A 17,772-nucleotide genomic window follows, 5' to 3' on the forward strand; every position below is an offset into this window, starting at 1 on the left:
ATTAACGAATGAATATCTACACCCTGAGAAGACTTTTGCAGGCACACACAGAACGTTTAGAAAAATGTAACCGTGTATTAGTGTTAAGTGACTGCAGCCCGCCATCTCCAACTACACCAGCATTAAATTTAAAGTCAGTGTCATTCAAGGTAATCCAAGAGATACAAGTTTGAATAGTTACAAATACTTCTAAACAATTCATGGCTGAAAACAGAAATACTGAAAATTGGATAATACTTAAAACGGAGCCAATACAACGAATGTTTCAAAATCCAGAGCAGTACTTCAAGGCTTCCAGCACATGTCAGAGAAGAAAAACTGAGGAGAACCAGAGAAAGAAGAAAACCTAGTGTCTGTGGCCCGATCGGTAGGCCTGTGTGATCGGTAGGCCCGGCGGTTCCTTGCAGGCTGCCTGGCATCAGCGCGTGGCACAGGGCTGCCCCCCCACAAGCAGGCAGGCTGAGCAAGGCTCAGGTTCCCACAGGTCTCCAGGTGAGAGCAGCTGTGAGTCCAGCTCCCCGAAGCAGCTGGCACCAAAGCTCAGGCTCCCCCACACCTGTCAGCAGCCCTCAGGAGAGGCCTAGAAACTGGAGCACATGCCCAGAGCATGCCCACCAACGCGCAGCCACCTCACGTGGCATCCCTGCCTCTCTGCAAGAACAAGAAACTGGGAAAACCACACGTCTCCACTTATGGACACTGGCGTCTGCTGTCACCACCTTCAATACACAGAAATGAGTTTGTCCAGAGGAACAGACGGGAATGTGGCCACAGCGGACACCTCGGCCTCTGGGGAGATGAAAAGGGTGGTGAGGAGCAGAGTGAGCGGGACAGGGACGCTGCACGGCTCTGGTTTGTGCCGTTCAGCTTTATCACACGGACCACGGCACTAACAAGTACGGACTACACAAATACCACACAGCAGCGATTAGTGACACAAAGTGAAGGGAGACACACTTTAAAAATTAAAAAGCTCTTCTTTGAGAAGACAACATTGACAGACTTCTAGCAAGACTTGTTTAAAAAAAGCACAAAAGCACAAACCTGAAGATTAAGAAGAGTCGCATCTGTAGATATGGAACTGAAAGGAGACCACCGACACACAACTGCATACCAGTAACTCTGACAACTTCTACGAATGTAATTTACCAAAACTAACTTGAAAAGAAATGGAAAACCTCTTCCTTATGAAATAAATGAGATCAGAAGTTTAAAATTCACCCAGAGACACATGTACGGCTGTGAAGGGAGGAGACGGTGACAGGGGAAGGGAGGACGAGGTGAAAGGCGGGCTACTAGAAAACGGACAATGCCAGAGCCTCTGCATTCTCCTGCGCAGGAGCCAGGACACAAGGAAAGATTTGGGACTCACCAGAGGAAATAAACAACCAAAGCAACCAAGCCGTGGAGAGGACGGCGGGACGGGCACCTGAAAGCCCAGTGGATGGGGCTCCCGGGGCCCATGTAAGACATGAGCAAGGGCCCGAGAGTCCGCTTGGAGCCTCCCTGAAGTGGGGGGAGGGCGAGGCCGAGGAGGGAGAAGGAAAGGTTTGCACCATCTTGGGGTGTAGTCACACAGCCAGAGCAACAGTCCACATCTGGAAACAACCCACGTCCATCAATGGTGAGGGAGAAAATCCGTGGTGCGTGTCTATAATGTACTCAGCAAAAACCAGCAACAGACCACTGACACACAGTTCTCAAAGGCACGACGGGAACAAGACTGCTGGGACGGGAATCAGGTCAGTGTTACGAGGGAGCCTGTGCAGTAGTGGGGATCACACAGCCATACAAACCTGTCAGAGCTCAGTGAACATACACACTTTCAAAGGGTGGACTTTGCCACATGTAAATCACATCTCTTTTTTTAAAGGCCAGCGATTTTAACCAGCTCGAACAAAGGAGGCCAACTTTATATAAGTAGCAGAACACAGGCCAACAGGACACCTCTGTGGTCCCCAGCGTCACTTTTTTGGATGACAAGAGCAAGCCACATCTGATAATCCATTCTCCAGGACAAACTGGGAGTTAGGAAGTGAGACTCCCCCAGGGAAATCACAGGTCTTGCACTTGCCTCCAAAACCAGAACAAACACAGCAATCCGTTCCCAAAGGCACAGTCAGACTAACCCAGTCCTACATAGCCTTCCATTAAAAGATGGGGAAAAGGCCAGATCCTGTGAGCGGACACAGAAAGGAAACAAAGTAAAATGTTAAGACTGATTATGCCATGTTCTTAATCCCTAATGAGGGCATTCCACGATCTATTCATTTCTTTCTTCATTCACTATTTATTCGTTAATTCACTATTTTGTGCACCTCAAATACGCCGGGCTAGGCACTGTTCTTGGTAAGGAGATGCTACACAAAAATAGCTGCCCTCATGGAGTGCATAATCCAGCGAAAAAGAAACACAGACAAAACAAATGCACAGGACATTAGGAAGAAGCACTGAGCAGGAGGACGCAGGCAGCAGAGGGGCACGTGGGAGGAGTGTGGGGAGGAATCCATCTCGATCCTGAGGTTTAGCTACTTCAGCACTGCTCCAGACACGCACATTGAGTTGGCGTGTTGCCTTGAAGGAACCCCTGAAACAAGTCACTGGCTTAGTGGCAGGCTGCAAGGAGACTGAGGAGACCAGAAAGACCAGGAAGAATCATCTGGCACAGCAGCATATCGCTCGCCCGGCCTTCCCAGGGGCTGGCCTGGGAAGCAATCCCAGGTCAGAAAACGCAGAACAGCTACTTGCAGGCAGAGGTCAAAGGAACAGAGAAGCCCTAGGACACGGGGCCTCAAATGGCTGCACGAGCCAACTCCTTCCAGAAGCTGAAGAGCAGACTGGAAAGCCCTTTCAGAAGCAGGGCCCACTAAGCCCAGGGCAAGCATCACACTGAGAGTGTGGCCTTCCCACACAGGCCTGGGCCCCAAGAACCCCTCCATTCATCCGAGACAGGACATCAAAGAAAAAGGGGGGAAACCCAGGCTTGAAAATTGCATCCGGAAAAGAATTTCAGGTGAGTTACCAGCACATGGAACTGTCTAGAACTAAACAGATAAAAAGCTTCCTAGCTCTCCAGGAAACTGCTTCACCCAAGAAATCCTGAGGCCAGACTAAAAAGCCAAAAGCCACACTTTGCCCCCAGCCCCAGCCAACTGAGTTGTCTGCCCAAGGAGGGCAGGTGTACTGCCCACGAACAGTGTGGCCAGGAAGACCAGGTGGAAGAGCAGAAGATGGCAGAGGAGGGAGTTCCTTCCTGCCCGTGGGGTCAGGAAGCCGTGCGTGCTCTCTGCGCGGGGCACTCACCGCAGGCTGCTCCGGGCCCCCGGGCCGCTCCTCCTTCTCCACAGCCCGCCGGCAGTCCGGGCACACCCACAGTGGCAGGTGCAGCACGCTGTTGCCCTTGGGAGCCGTGGAAAGGGCCAGTCTGCTCGCAGCCTTAATCCCACTCTCTGAGAATGAAGAGTCTTTCCGCTCGCTTCTGCACAGAAGACAGTAATCCCCGGCGGGGTAGGGTGGTGTCCTATGATTCACGCCAAAGTTAAAAGGAGTCTGGAACAGAAAACAATGTACATTTTCAAAACACAAAGCCAAGACCACTAAAAACTATTCTGCACAGTTCAGAGATTACAATGCATGTGTGTGTTTATGTACAGAAACATCACACAGGGAACTGTTGAATGAAACTGTACCTAGTGTTCTAGAAACGCGTAATACTTCAAATGAAACAGTAATGCCACAAAGAACATCTCAATAGTAGTTAGAAAACCGTACAACTAGCCCCTTCGCCCAGACCTCTGTACTGCCCCGCCCGTGGAAAGTGTTGCTCCCACAGCTCCAGGAAGCCTGTCAGCAGGGCCTGAAGCCACCACTGTGGGGATGTCTGCTGTGAGAGCTCGGGCCCCAGCGGCAATTCTGGCCTCAGTGTGTCTGCAGCTCGAACCGCCTCCAACGTGGGCCGCCCAAGCTCTGGATTTCAGAGACACGAGGGGGGAGTGGGGGCCGCAGGCAGGGGCCACACCCCCAAGACCAGCCTCCCTACCAGCTCAGCAGCAGTTACGCCGACATCTTCTCCAGCTATCCAATTTTAACGTGCACTTTTTCTAACAGGTTCTGAACTAGAGGGTGAGGGTGGGGGTGGGGGGAGGAGACAAGATTATTACCCTAGATCCTCTCCAAAGGATTATCAACCACCCTATCACAAAAATAAAATTAGCCTTAAAAACACACAAACAGGCTCCTAGATTTTAAAAAGGCTTCAAATCACAAGGTCAGCAAGCAGAGGTCCAGATTTAAACCTAAATCAGCATGAGCCCAAGATGGGTCGTCTGCATACCTGAGCAACAGGTGAGCAGGGAAGCCAGGTATGGCCTTCCAAAGGATCCGAGCCAGAGCACACATGGGATCAGGGCGACAGAGCCCCCCAGGCCTGTCACTGTCTGAGCTCCCCTGCGTGGTACCATCAGCGGGAAGGCAGCCCAGGCCGCTCTGGCGGGGACTCCCAGGCAGCCCCCATGTCCAGCTACACCCAGACGCTCCTCCCATGCCCAGCCCTTCCCCAGCCCGTCCCACGGCTCTCTCCCTGTCCTCTGGCATCAGGGCCCATACGCCCTCGGCTGTGCTTGTCAACTGGACTACAGGTGTGAACTGCACAACACTCTCCCCGCCGGACCCCTGGCTCTGCTCCAAATTCCAGGGTGCCTAAACTGAGGGCACTGAGGGAATAGATTAAAAACTGAGTAATTAAAAGAACGAATGACAGCAGCACTAACACCAAAGGGGGACTTGCACATATAGTGTCATCTGCTCTTATAAACACTGAAAAAAACTGCACACCTGTCATGTCCACAGGGTTCCAAGGATTCAATCAAACCCAGCTCAGCAGCCATGTGAATGTGTGGGGTGCGAGGGGAGAATGCGGACTACTACTATCTCCCAGTGGTGTTCCTGAAAGCTCCAGACTGCCTCTCAAACCACGGCATCGCATGGGAGTAGCTGTCGCTCTCTGTCCCAACAGATCTAACATGTCTAAATTATGCCAAACAATTTCAACACCCTAGTAAAGCCACCTCTTATCCCTAGTCCTAGAAAACAGCCCCCACCACTGACAGAACCGCCACGGCCCTCACACCCTTCCAGGCTGCGTCTTTACCCAGCCACAGAGACACTGGACTCCATGGTTACAAGGACCCCCAAGCCGGAAATCATGGTGTAAGAGCCAGAATGACTTGACAGCGTCCAGCTCCCTTGCAGCTGTCCGTCCATCCGCCCATCCACCCACCCATCCATCCAGTATTTACTGGGAGCCTGCCATGTGCCAAAGCACTGGTCTAGGCCCTGGGGACACAGTGGTCAATAACACAAAGCTCCCTGTCCTGGGGAGTTAACGGCCTTGTCAAAGACAAAGTAAAAAATACAAACACCAGATAGTGGGAAGGGAGAAGGAGCAAAACAGCAGGAAAGAGTACCTGGGGCTCGGAATGGCGCCCTTTACGGGGCGGGGGGGAGGGGCCAGCAAGGACCTCCTCCTCCAGGAGAGGCGGTGGGGCAGGAGACCAGAGGAGGGATGGAGGGAAGGAGGAAGGACGGGAGCGAGCGGGCCAGGAGTGGCCTGCTGTCGCTCATGTTCTCGCTGGAAGGACGTCTGGCACAGAGCAGATCTCACGTCTCCAAGGGAGGGGGCTTCCCCGTCTCAGGGCTGTCCCACGGGCACAGACAGCCTCCATGGGGCTGTCGTGCCCCTTCTCTCACCTGACACTGGTTTCTTAGCAGAGGTCTTGTCAGACCTGCCACCACCTGCCTCCTACGGCACAGAGCACGCCTCCCACCTGCCCCCTGCCTGTCCCCATCTCATGTCTTCTCGGCACACGGCCTCATCGCCCTGCTAGGACATGAGTGAAGCCGAGGCACTCCTGGCTCACAACAACACCTGACTGAAATCCAAATGACCCGAACACTAGTGCCCACCGCGTGGTTACTCTCCGAAGAATCTGTGATGAAATGCGAGGTACAAACATAAACTCCACAGATGTTCCAAAAACATTTTATAGCTGAGCTGTACAGCAGTAGAACTGATGAACAATAAGCTGAAAATATCTGAAGTAGCCATGTGAATAGTTCTGACAAGTACACACCGGGGAGCCCATCACGGTCACCACGGCAAGGACCACCACCATCACCCCCTTTCTCCTCGCTCCCTTCTCCTCCGACCTAACCTACCCAGTCACGCTGGCCTGTCTCTGGGTCAACTGCAAGCTCTAGAACTGTATATAAATGGTACCACACCACCTCCTCGCTTTTTCTGGCTCCTTTCGTGGAGCAGCACCATTTGGGGACGACTCCCAGTTGTGTATCAGGAATGTGTCCCGTGTATGACGAGGTAGTACTCCACTGTGTGGGCGGCTAAGCCACAACTTGCTTATCCATTGTCCCATTCAGAGCCACTCAGGTTATTTCCACTCGGGGCTATTACAAATTAATAGCTGCTGTGAACACTGATGTCAAATCTTAGGGTGGACATATATGCTTTTGTTTCTCTTGCACAAATACCAACAGAACAGAATGACTGGGTCCTATAAGAGTTACATGTCTAACTTCTAAGAAATTTCCGAACTTCTCCCAAAAAGCACTGTTGGAGAGTTCCAGTTGACTACATTTTCATCAATGTGGTGGATTGTTTTAACTGTAGCCATTGTAATGAGTGTGTGGTATTGTCTCACTGTGGTTTTCACAAATTTTCACACACTTCTGCAGCATGTATTCAAATCTTTGGCGTGGCTCAAAATTTATCAATTTTATTCCTCTTAAAGAATCAGATAGGGCGGCCGGTTAGTTCAGTTGGTTAGAGCGCGGTGCTCTTAACAACAGGTTGTCAGTTCGATCCCCACATGGGCCACGGTGAGCTGCGCCCTCCACAACTAGATTCAAACAACTACTTGACTTGGAGCTGATGGGTCCTGGAAAAACACACTTAAATGAATAAAAGTTAAAAAAAAAAAAAGAATCGGCTTTTGGTTTCATGGATTTTGGGTATTTAAAATTTTAGGGGGACCAGCCCGGTGGCTCAGGTAGTTGGAGCTCCATGCTCCTAACTCCGAAGGCTGCCGGTTCGATTCCCACATGGGAATCGATTCCCACATGGGAAGAAAACTTAAAAAAAATTTTTTTTTGACCTACTTTCTGAAGGTGGAAGCAGAGGTCATTGAACCCTTTCTCTTGCATAAAGAGGTGGTTAGTGCTACAAATTTCCCTTTAAGTACTGCTTTGGCTGTGTTTTGCAAATTTTGCTATGTTGTGTTTTCATTCTCATTCAGTTCAAAATTTTTTATTTCCCTCTTGATTTCTTCTTTGACACATGGGCTGTTTAAAGTATGGTTTACTTCCTAATATTTGTAGTTTTCTAAGTACCTTTCTGTTACTGATTTCTAATATGATTCCACTGTAGTCAGAAAAGATACTTTTGTACAAACTTAATTCTTCCAAATTCATCAAGACTTTTTTATAACCCAGAATATGGTCTATTTTGGGAAATGTTCAATGTTTACTTTATGCTGCTGCTGTTGGGTGTTTTACAAATGTGTTAGGTCAATTTGGCTGATGGTGTTGTTCAAGTCTTCTATAACCTTATTGATTTTCTATTCTATCAATTATTGAGAGAGGTGCTAAAATATCCAACTATAATAATGGATGTCTATTTTCCTTGAAGTTCTCTCAGTTTTCCTTCACATATTTTGAAGCCTTATTATGAGGCGTAAAAATGTTTAGGATTGTTATATTCCCTGGATGAACTCACAGCTTTATCAGTACAAAATGACTTTTTAACCCTGGTAATATTCTTCGCTCTGGTATCTACTTGTCTGGTACTAATATAGCCACTTCAGCTTTCTCTTCACTGACAGAAGCAAAGCATATCTTTTTCTATGACTTTATTTTTAACCTAGTTGCATCTTTATATTTTAAGCGAGTTACTTACAGAAATCATATAGTTGGGTCTTGCTTTATTTTCAATCTCACAATCTTTTCAAATTGGGATGTTTAGACCATTTATATTAAATACGATCACTGATACGGTTGGGTTTATTATATCAACCATCTTATTTTTTATTTTTTTATTAACCCATTTGTTTTTTATCCCCTTTTTCAGCTTTAAAAAAATCAATTCTTTATGATTCTATTTTATCTCTTTGGTTGGTTTGTGGGCTATATGTCTTTTCCTTTTGAAGTGGCTGCTTTAGTGTGTACAGTGTACACTTTACCTTATCAAAATCAGCCATCAAATAAGACTTTATCACTAAACACATAACTTTGTTTCCCCTCTCCTGGCCTTTATGTTTTTGTTGTCATACATTTTACTTCTATATATAAGCCCCATAATTCATTGTTATTTTTGCTTTAAACAATTACACTTAAAGTAGTTCTTAAAAATACTTATCCACTTATTTACAATTTCCAGTGCTCTTCATTTCTTTGTGTAGGTTCAGATTTCCATCTGGTGCATTTTTTTCCCCTGCCTGAGAATTTCTTTTAATATTTCTAAGGACGAAAATCGCTAGTCATGAATTCTTTAGCTTTTTTATGTCTGAAAAGTCATTATCTCATGTTCATTTTGAGAGATATTTTTGTTGGTTTAGAATTGAAGGTTATGTTCTTTTTCCCTTTCAGTACTTTAAGCTGTCCTATCTTCTGGCCAACACATTTCTCATGAGAAGTCTGCTGTTAGTCTGACCTTTGTCCAGTATATCATGGCTTTTTTTCCTCTGACTGCACTGCAGTTTTCTTTTAATCATTGTTTTCAGCAATATAATTATAATGTGCCTTGGTGTAGTTTTCTTCATGTTTCTTATGCTTGAGGCTTACTAAGCTTCTTGGATTTGTGGATTTATAATTTTCATCAAGTTTGGACATTTTTCAGCCATTACTCCTTCAAATATTTTTTCTTATTCCCTATCCCCATTCCTTCTTTAAGGGACTCCAATTATACATATATGTATAGTATGCCACTTGAAGTTTTTTTCACATATCACTTGAAGTTTTTTTTCACATTGACTTATGCTTTCACATTCACTTATGAAGTTTTTTTCACTTTTTCCTTTTTTAAAAAATTTCAGTCTTCTCCCTGATGGCTCTTTTTCAATTCTTTCTATTGCTGTCTCTTCTAGTTCACTAATCTTTTCTTCTGCGGTATCTAATCTGTTGCTAATCCTCATACATTGTATTTTTCATCTCAGACGGTATCATTTGCAACTCTAGATGTTCATTTGGGTTTTCTTATGTTTTGTTTCTTCTTAACGTGCTCATGCTTTCCTCTATCTTCTTGAACAGGCAGAATACAGCAATAATAACTGTATTAATATCCTTACCTAATAATTCTATCATATGTGTCATTTTTTAGCCTGTTTCTATGTATTGATTTTGCTCCTAATTATGAATTGTATTTGCTTGCTTCTTTTTTTTCTTTTCCCCCTTCTTCCGCCTCCCCCTGCCCCACTCCGGTTCAAGCCATTGTTTCCCAGTCTAGTTGTGTGGGACAGCTCCCTGGCCTATGCTGGTGTTAAGAGCCTTGAGCTCCCCCTGCCCCCCAGCTGAGGTAGTCAGTCTCCAGTCGGCTACTCACAGCAGCTCAAAGCAGCTCTTGCTGGCTACCGGCCACTCACGATGGCTGCTGGCCACTAATGCTGGCCACCAGCCACTCCTGGCAGCACATGGTAGCCCATGGCACCTCACACCAACCTCCAGCTGTTTATGGCAGCCCAGCTCCAGGGAGAGCCATTGTTAACAATCTTAGCTGTAGAGGACACAGCTCACTGGCCTATGTGAGAATCGAACCAGCGACCTCGGCGTTAGGAGCATGGCGCTCCGACCACCTGAGCCACTGGGCCAGCCCAATATTTGCTTGCTTCTTTCTTTGCATGCCTGGTAATTTTTGACTTGATAGCAGACATTGTAAATTTTACCCTGGTAGGTGTTGGGTATATTTTTATTCCTTTATTTCTCACAATATTTCTGAGCTTTGTTGTGGACCATAGTTAGGTCATTGGGAAGAGTGTGGTCCTTTCACAGCTTGCTTGCAAGCTTTGGGAGAGGCAGGATCACAGAGCCTTTCATTGTGCCCACTACTGAAGCAATACCTTGTGAGCACACTGTGTTATAAGACTTGTCCACTCTGGCTAGTGGGAACACAAAGTGTGAGCTCCAAGGGCTGTTTCACTGCTCACTTCCAGGGTTCTTTCCTTGAGTTGGGTGAGTTCCCACACACACATGTTCATCAGTAGCCAGCTAAAGATTCAGGGGAGCCCTATATGTTTGTCCAGAACTCTCTCGTCTGGCATTCTGCCCTGCAAGTTCACTTTGGCCTCCCCGAATTCTCAACACGGCCTCCTCAACTCAGAAACCGCCAGGCTCTGTCTGGGCCACGTCCCCTCCCCCCCCCCCCCCCCCCCGCGAGCCACGGTCTGCAACAGCCAGGCCACAGGCCTGCTCAGTCCTGAGGCTCATCTAGTTGATTTTCTGTCTCTCACGGATCTCTGCCCTGCACTGCCTATTGTCCAATGTGGCAAAACTGTTGTTTGGGATATTTTGTCCTTCACCGAGTTAAGGCAGGAGGATAAATTCAGTCCAATTACACTGATATTAAAAAAAAAAAAAATACCAGAATGAACATATTTAAGCAAGTGTCATTCCCCCAAGTCCCCATACACAAATACATGAAATATTTATGTAAACATATAAAACATATATACAGTAATGTAAGCAACTAAGGGAACTTAGAAACTTTTCCATAAGATAATGTGCACATTCCTAAGAAGAAAATCTTGCTGAAAGCACCACCTGGAACACCACTAACGACTGAGTCCTATTTCTATGATGGAAAATATTTTACCCTCCTGAGCAAACTGATTTTCTTCTCTCAGGTAAGTTGTCACTTGTGGCCAGCATGTGTAATAAAAGACACCAAATCACAGTATTCATTTTCTTGCTAGGCTTATACTCCAGCTCTGAAAGTGATTTCCAAAAAGAAATTCCAAATTCAACGTGAAAAACTCAGACTTACTGTTTAAAGCCTTTACAAGTAAACTTCTATAGCCATGAAGAAAGTGTGGCTATTAGGGCATAAACGTGAACAGCAGCAGCTTCCAGGTGACAAGAGCACATCTCAGACCCCGCAGCCCAGGGAGGAGGACTAAAGGCAGGGTTCTCGTGTACAGAACACACAAAACCAACGCACCTGTTTTTGTGCCGTTATCACCCCCTGCCTAGGACACGAACAGTTACCTCCTCCTGCCTGCTCCCTAGCCTGGAGGCCCATCTGCTTCCCACATCGCCGCTTCCTCCTGGTCAGGATGACATTTCATACTGCACACGTGACCAGACATTCCTCTGCTTTGAACCCTTCACTAGTTCCCATTGCCTAAAAGGTCAAGCATGACATGCTCAGTCACTTAGTCTCTGAATAATCACCCAGGTGCAACTCCTACGGGGCCTGAGGACATGCCACTTCCCACCCTGAAACACAACCTCCGTCCTTTACCAGGCGACTGTCAGGCATCCTTTTCTGGGAACTTTGCCCTCCTGCAACCTGTCCCTCACCCCTCAGCCAATGCAAGCCACCACACAGCTGATTTCTCCATGGCCACATTCTCATTAACACTCAACATTTTTTCAGCACCCAGCATAAGACAGACATCCAGCAAATGCTCACTGATGGAACAGAAACAAGTCCAAACCAGTGATTCCGTCTGTCTTCCTGGCTTCACCACAATATCCCTGCCTTTCCTTTACATACACACTTCTATTAGCTACCTGTGCTCAGTCCAGCGATGAGTATGTGTGTACTCACTAAATTCCCCCAACCTTTCCTGCTTCTCCTGAGCTCGGCTTTCCCAAACCACATGCAAGTTCTTTGAGCGAGTGGCATTGCTTGGGAAATAATGACTAACGTTAATACTCAAGTTCCCTTCTAATTGGTTAAAAAAAAATGATAACAGAATCATACCATGAGATAGGAGCAAAATTACCTTAAGTATTTAATGCTTTGTGATACATAATTTATCCAAATTCCACGCAGATCCTTCCCCTCCTTCTCCACAAAACCCTTAGTCTGTACAGGTAAGGACTCTGGTGAACACTCACTGCAATTTGGGGAAAGGAAGGGAGGCTACTCGTGGAGAAGGGGCAGGACTACACTACGCGCCCACAGCCACAGCCGAGGCAGGGACAGGAGAACGGACAGCCGAGGGTGAACCCTAAGACGCAGGCTCACCACATATGCCTAGCACAGTCTTCCTCAGAATAAAGCACCACACATACCCAAATTAAAAAGTTGCAAGTACCAGCTGACAGTAGAATGCTGTTAGGAGAGCCAGATGAGGAACACGGGCATGCAGAGACACCGTGAGGCTCAGCAAAGCAGGAAGACGTAACACTCAGAATCCCACACACTGCTCTGGTAAACCACCAGTTGCACTCGACACGAGCCATCCCCACAGAAATTTGAAGGCTGTGGTGCACTAAGGATACCCGAAAAACAACAAATCCAAACACAGGCCAACTCTTCACAAGAGTAATGTAAACTACAGCACTGAAGGCCTAGCAGGAAGTAAGCTGTGTCCATTTCCAGTCAAAAAAAGTATTCACTTCTATTTCTCCTGTCCTATGCATGTCTGGCTTTGAAAAATAATAACAAAGCATATAAAGAGCATTAAAAACAAACACTCCCAAGACAAAGCAATCATCAAAACAAGACTCCGATTACGAAGCAGATGTTGGAATTATCTGATAGGGAATTTTAAATACCTATAACTAATATGTTAGAGACTTTAACAGAAAAGGGAGACAACATGCATGATCATCAGGTAGGTAATTTCAGTAGAGAAATGGAAACTGCAGAATCAGTGAATTTAAACATAGGTCAACAGAAATCACCCAAACTGAACTACGAAGGTGAGGGGGAGCGGGGAGGGAGACAGAACATCCAAGAAGTGAGAGACCATATGCAACATTGTCACATACAGGTAATTAGAATCCCAGGAAAGGATGAACAGAACAGAAGCAATAATGGTTCAGAATTTTCCAAATTTAATGACAGACACCATACCACAGATCCAAGAAGCACAGAAAACATCAAGCAGGATAAGTAAGCAAATAAAACAAAACAAAAACCTGGTCATATCACTTCCAAACTGCTGAAAACAAAAAAGATAATCTTGAAGGCAGTCAGGGATAAAGAAACATTACACAAAGAAGAATAAAGATTAAGATTACAGCAGGCTCTTGTGAAAAAGCATGAAAACCAGAAAATAATGGAGTAATTTTTTTTAGTAATGAAAGGAAAAAAAGAAGGAAAAACAACAACCTGTTAACTCAAAATTCTATACACAGCAAAGGCATGTTTCAAAAATAATGGAGAAATAAAGACTTTCTCAGAAATAAATACTAAAGAAATTAATTTCCTGGAGACCTAACCTATAAGACAGAAAGAATACGGTATAAGACTAAAACTTCGACCTACTCAAAGAAATGAAGAGCCCTGAAAGTGGAATACAATGAAAGTAAAATAAAACCAGTTCTTCCCTTTTTTAAAAAAATTGTACTAAATGACTGACTTTCAAAAGCAAAAATTGCAGAGTACTGAGTGTTTCTAGCATATGCAAAAGTAAAATGAACAACATCAATAGCACCAAGAAGAACTGGGAATAAATACACTGTGAAAGGTCCTTACACTATGAAGCAGTACAACAATATCATCTGAAGATAAACTCTGGATTAATTTAAAATGTACACAGCAAACCCAAAGGCAACAAAACTATTTTTAAGAGGTTTAAATAATAATAGAAAAGATAAATGGAATCATAAAACATGCTAAATTTAACCCAAGGAGGCAAAAAAGAGGGGGAAAAAAACCAAAGAAATGTGACGAACAGAAAACAGCTAGCAAGATGGTGGATTTTAATCAAGTCCTACCGAGAATCATGAATGGCTGCCTGGGCCCGGAGAGAGAGGATGGACTGGCAAAAAAGCGAGATGGAGCTTTGTGGGGTGATGGACATTTTCAAAATCTTAACTGTGATGGTAAACATCTGAGAACAGAACTGTATGCTTAAAATGGGTGCACCTTACTGTGTGCAAATTATACCTCAATCCATCTATTTTTCAAAGCAAAGAATGAAAAGTTACAGAAAACTAGTAACGGCTGCTGAGGCCGACTGCCCGTTTCCCTGGCTGGCATCCCCATGGGCACTGCCTAGCCCTCTGCCTCGCAGGCGTGCCGTGAGGAGCACATGCTGATACACGGGAAGTGCTCAGAGACCCTGCCTGGCACATGGGTCGCCATCACCAGGGCTAGAGCCTTACGATGAATGATGAACGGAGAGGAGCCCGTTTCCCTCAGGGTCACAGACATCTGCTCCCTGAGAGAGAGGTCACGGCCAGCCCTGGTCAAATGCATGTCACCTGACTACAGGCTGTAAGATGAGCTTTAAGAAACATACCACCTATTCTTAGGATCTCAAGATACATTTGTTCTCACTCACTCTGTTTTGGGGGTTCAGATACATTTTCCTCTTTAAAATATTGTTTTTAGAGTTAACTAAAATGAAGCGAGAAGGGAAGGCCATGCGCTGGAAGCCCTGGAAGCCTCCCCAGCCCGCCCAGAGAAGCAGACTCTCCCAGAGGTACCCACGGAAGCGGCTGCGGGGTCCGAGGGCCAACTATGCCTCCTCACACCCACACCTGAGATCTCTGGGTCAGGTCCTGCTTAGGAGGAATCGGAAAGGGACAAAAGAAGCTGCCAAGTTAGAAATCCAGTTAGAAACGTCTGCTCTCACCCGACGGTCTACACTGAGTGCAAAGAAGGGTAAATGCAGACCAAACACATCACCAGAAATATACTGATCGCAATAAACCTCCCAGTTAGAAGAGAACCCCTCGCTCCTACCCCCCCCCTTCCGTGCAGTGCAGTCAGTGTGTACTGACGCCTACAAGGTGTGGAGATGGATCCAAACACCACGCGTGTGCTCTGGCTCTCGGGAATGGCCTGGGACAGGACTGTTTCAATACGATGAAAGCAAGTGTTAATATAAAAACCTGTGTCGCCTTGGGCTACAAAGCTGAAGTAAGGGTCAGGCACTGTGCTAAATGCTACCGGTCTCCTCTGCCCTGGAATGCTCAGTGACCGCCATCCAAAGCAGACACTGTTGCCCCATTTTAAAGCTGTGAACGCTAAGGAACAGAACCACTGAGTAAACTCACCTGGCATCACACAGCTAGGGTTCAAATCCAGGACCCCCCAACTCTGGAATTAACTGCGTCTGCCAGGAAACCTTCCTGGGAGGCTCAGGGAAGGCTTTCTCCTCTGGTGACCCCCCTGGAAGATGCCCTCCTCTTCTCCTTAAAACCTGACTCATTCTACTCCCCTTCTCGCCCAGTCTTAGCAATTCGTGCTGGCCTCTTCCTGCTCCCACAGCATTTCTCACCGCTTCTGTACCAGGCATGCCTCTTTCTCTCCCAAACTCCCAGAGACCAGAGACTTTGTCACAGTCACATTCCTTCCACTATCACCTTCCACAACATCGGTCACAAGCAAGCAATATCCCCTGAATGAACAAGGAGGAGGAGACTCCAGTCTTCATGGGCTACCACCCATCACACCCAATCTTCAAAGTGATGCTTTCTGAAGTGATGGCAGCACAGAGGAGAAAGAAACCGCTGGACACAGAGGCGACCTGAGCTGTCCATCAGAGAAACTTGTGTAAAAAGCTCAGAAATCACAGGTACCCTGCAGTCCAGTGTCTGCACTGCCACTTCTTCACAAACGACACCCGCGGCCTCTTGGGGAGCTCTGTCCGACCAGTAACGAAGGCAGGAAACTGAGAGTCTGCTCACAGATGCTGTTTACGACACGCTGGCACCGATCCCAGGGGGCGGCTGCAGCACACACTGCATGGATGGTCAGGAGGCCCAGCGGGGCAGGCAAATCCCACCAGTGGGCAGAAGTTCTCCCAGCACGCGTGGCTGTACCCTCTGTGAGGACGGAGCAGTGGGTGCAGACACAACGCTACGCTGATTCAGTGACAACAGCGAATGTCTGGCTGGGTGGTCAGGAATTTGGAAAGGACATTAAGGGATAACTGGTGGCAAATCATCTCGACAAGGGATCTGAGGATGGCGTGAGGTGCAAGGATACCAGTGTCCCAAGTGAATGGGACTGCAGAAGCAGCTCCCAATGACCGGAGTACAAGACGACCTGCCCTGCGTATGTCACTTACTCAACGGGCTCATCAAGGCCGTAACCCCCATAAGGGTGAGCTGGACTGGCCAGTGCTAGGCATCTGCAGGGCACCTCGACGAGCTCTGGCCCAGGCACCTCTGCTGCGACCCTATCTACTCCAAAAGGGTATAAATGTCAGGCCGGGAGCAGTGTCCTTACCTGTCCAAATGTGTCCTTACCTGCAGACTGGCCCTCAGCCCCAGACTACACTTCAGAGTTCTCTTTCCAGTTTACGGTTACTCTCCTATCCCAGGCAAACAATTCCTCAATATATTAACTTCCCTTGTTTAAACTACTGTGCGAGTCTGGACCCAGACTGATAGATACACTGTCCATTCCCTATTGTCACATCTCCTGACTTACTGCATGCCTTACTTGCTCTTATAACACAACACTGACCAAGAGTTTGTTTTCTGATAAGTGAGGTGACGGGCCTGTGGTCGTGGGACCTACTCATCTTGTCACATCCTCAGAAGCAGATGGCTCCAGAGAACGGTGGAATGGCCTCTGGGGTCAAAGAGTTGCACAGATGACCAATCGATGGAACTGCTTCTCCTGTGTTCTGGAAAGAAGATTCCAGATGAGAGTAGCATCTCTCATACCTAATGACGAAGTCTGGAAAGTTTTCCTTCCTATCCTCACAACATTAGGTTCTGATACGTTAGAAGTCCTGGTACCCAAAAGTTGAATAACTGCATCAGGTGATAACAGTTTCAATACACTGGAAGTTAGCCCGACCATCTGGACTCCTCGTGCCTCTGCACCAACAGGTTAAAAAACAGCACTGAGCAGATATGGTAAAGGGTAAAGAGAACATGAAAAAGGTAGTAGAATCCCAACAAGTATGTCTTTAAAGAAACACATATTTCTACACTAAGTTTCCTTCCAAAATGCTGACACGTCTTCCAAGAATAGCAATATTAATGCTGATAAAATTTTTCCAACCATTTGAATTTCTCATAAAAAAGAATTAATAAAAATTAAGAAAACATTATCCCAGAACGCTGTGTCCCTTCCCAAACAAAATTTAGTCAGCTATGATTGTTTTTATACATACACATGCTTCTATATAAAATATACCTGAAAACATATCAAGAATACACTGGAATAAATGAGTGCAGCCAGCTGACAGAATGCCTCCACGTGTCTTCCAGCACCATTCGCTACCAGGGCCAGACTAACACAAATAGGTGGGACATTAGTAGTAGCTCAAAGGAGGGATCACAGAAAAGCAGCACTTGGTATGAAGAGCATGGCACTCTGGAGCCAGGATGCCTGGATCCGAATCCCAACTCCAGCTCCTGATAGGCTTCGTAACCTTGAGAAGTCACCTGACCTTTGCAGAACTCGCTTTTTTCTTCTGAGAAATAGAAACACTTCACAAGGTGTTTAAAAATATTAAGTTTGTTTTTTAAAGCAACACTGAACCCTACAGCTGCTTAGAAAATATATACTTAAAATACAGCACAACAGTGGTTGAAAGCTACCCACTGTTTACCCGTAAGCAAGTC

At 46.4% G+C, this 17,772-nt stretch overlaps 1 protein-coding gene across 1 annotated transcript in view; it reads right to left on the reverse strand.

Annotated features, from left to right (window-relative positions):
* FAM193A (family with sequence similarity 193 member A) overlaps nt 1–17,772 on the reverse strand; it is a 110,849-nt gene that overhangs the window by 69,683 nt on the left and 23,394 nt on the right. The window contains exon 2 of the mRNA XM_081056876.1: nt 3,304–3,549. Within this exon, the coding sequence (XP_080913002.1) occupies nt 3,304–3,549 (246 nt within the window). The remainder of the gene's footprint in view (nt 1–3,303; nt 3,550–17,772) is intronic.

Source organism: Rhinolophus hipposideros (assembly GCF_964194185.1).
Source record: "Rhinolophus hipposideros genome assembly, chromosome: 1".
Classification (NCBI taxonomy): Eukaryota; Metazoa; Chordata; class Mammalia; order Chiroptera; family Rhinolophidae; genus Rhinolophus; species Rhinolophus hipposideros.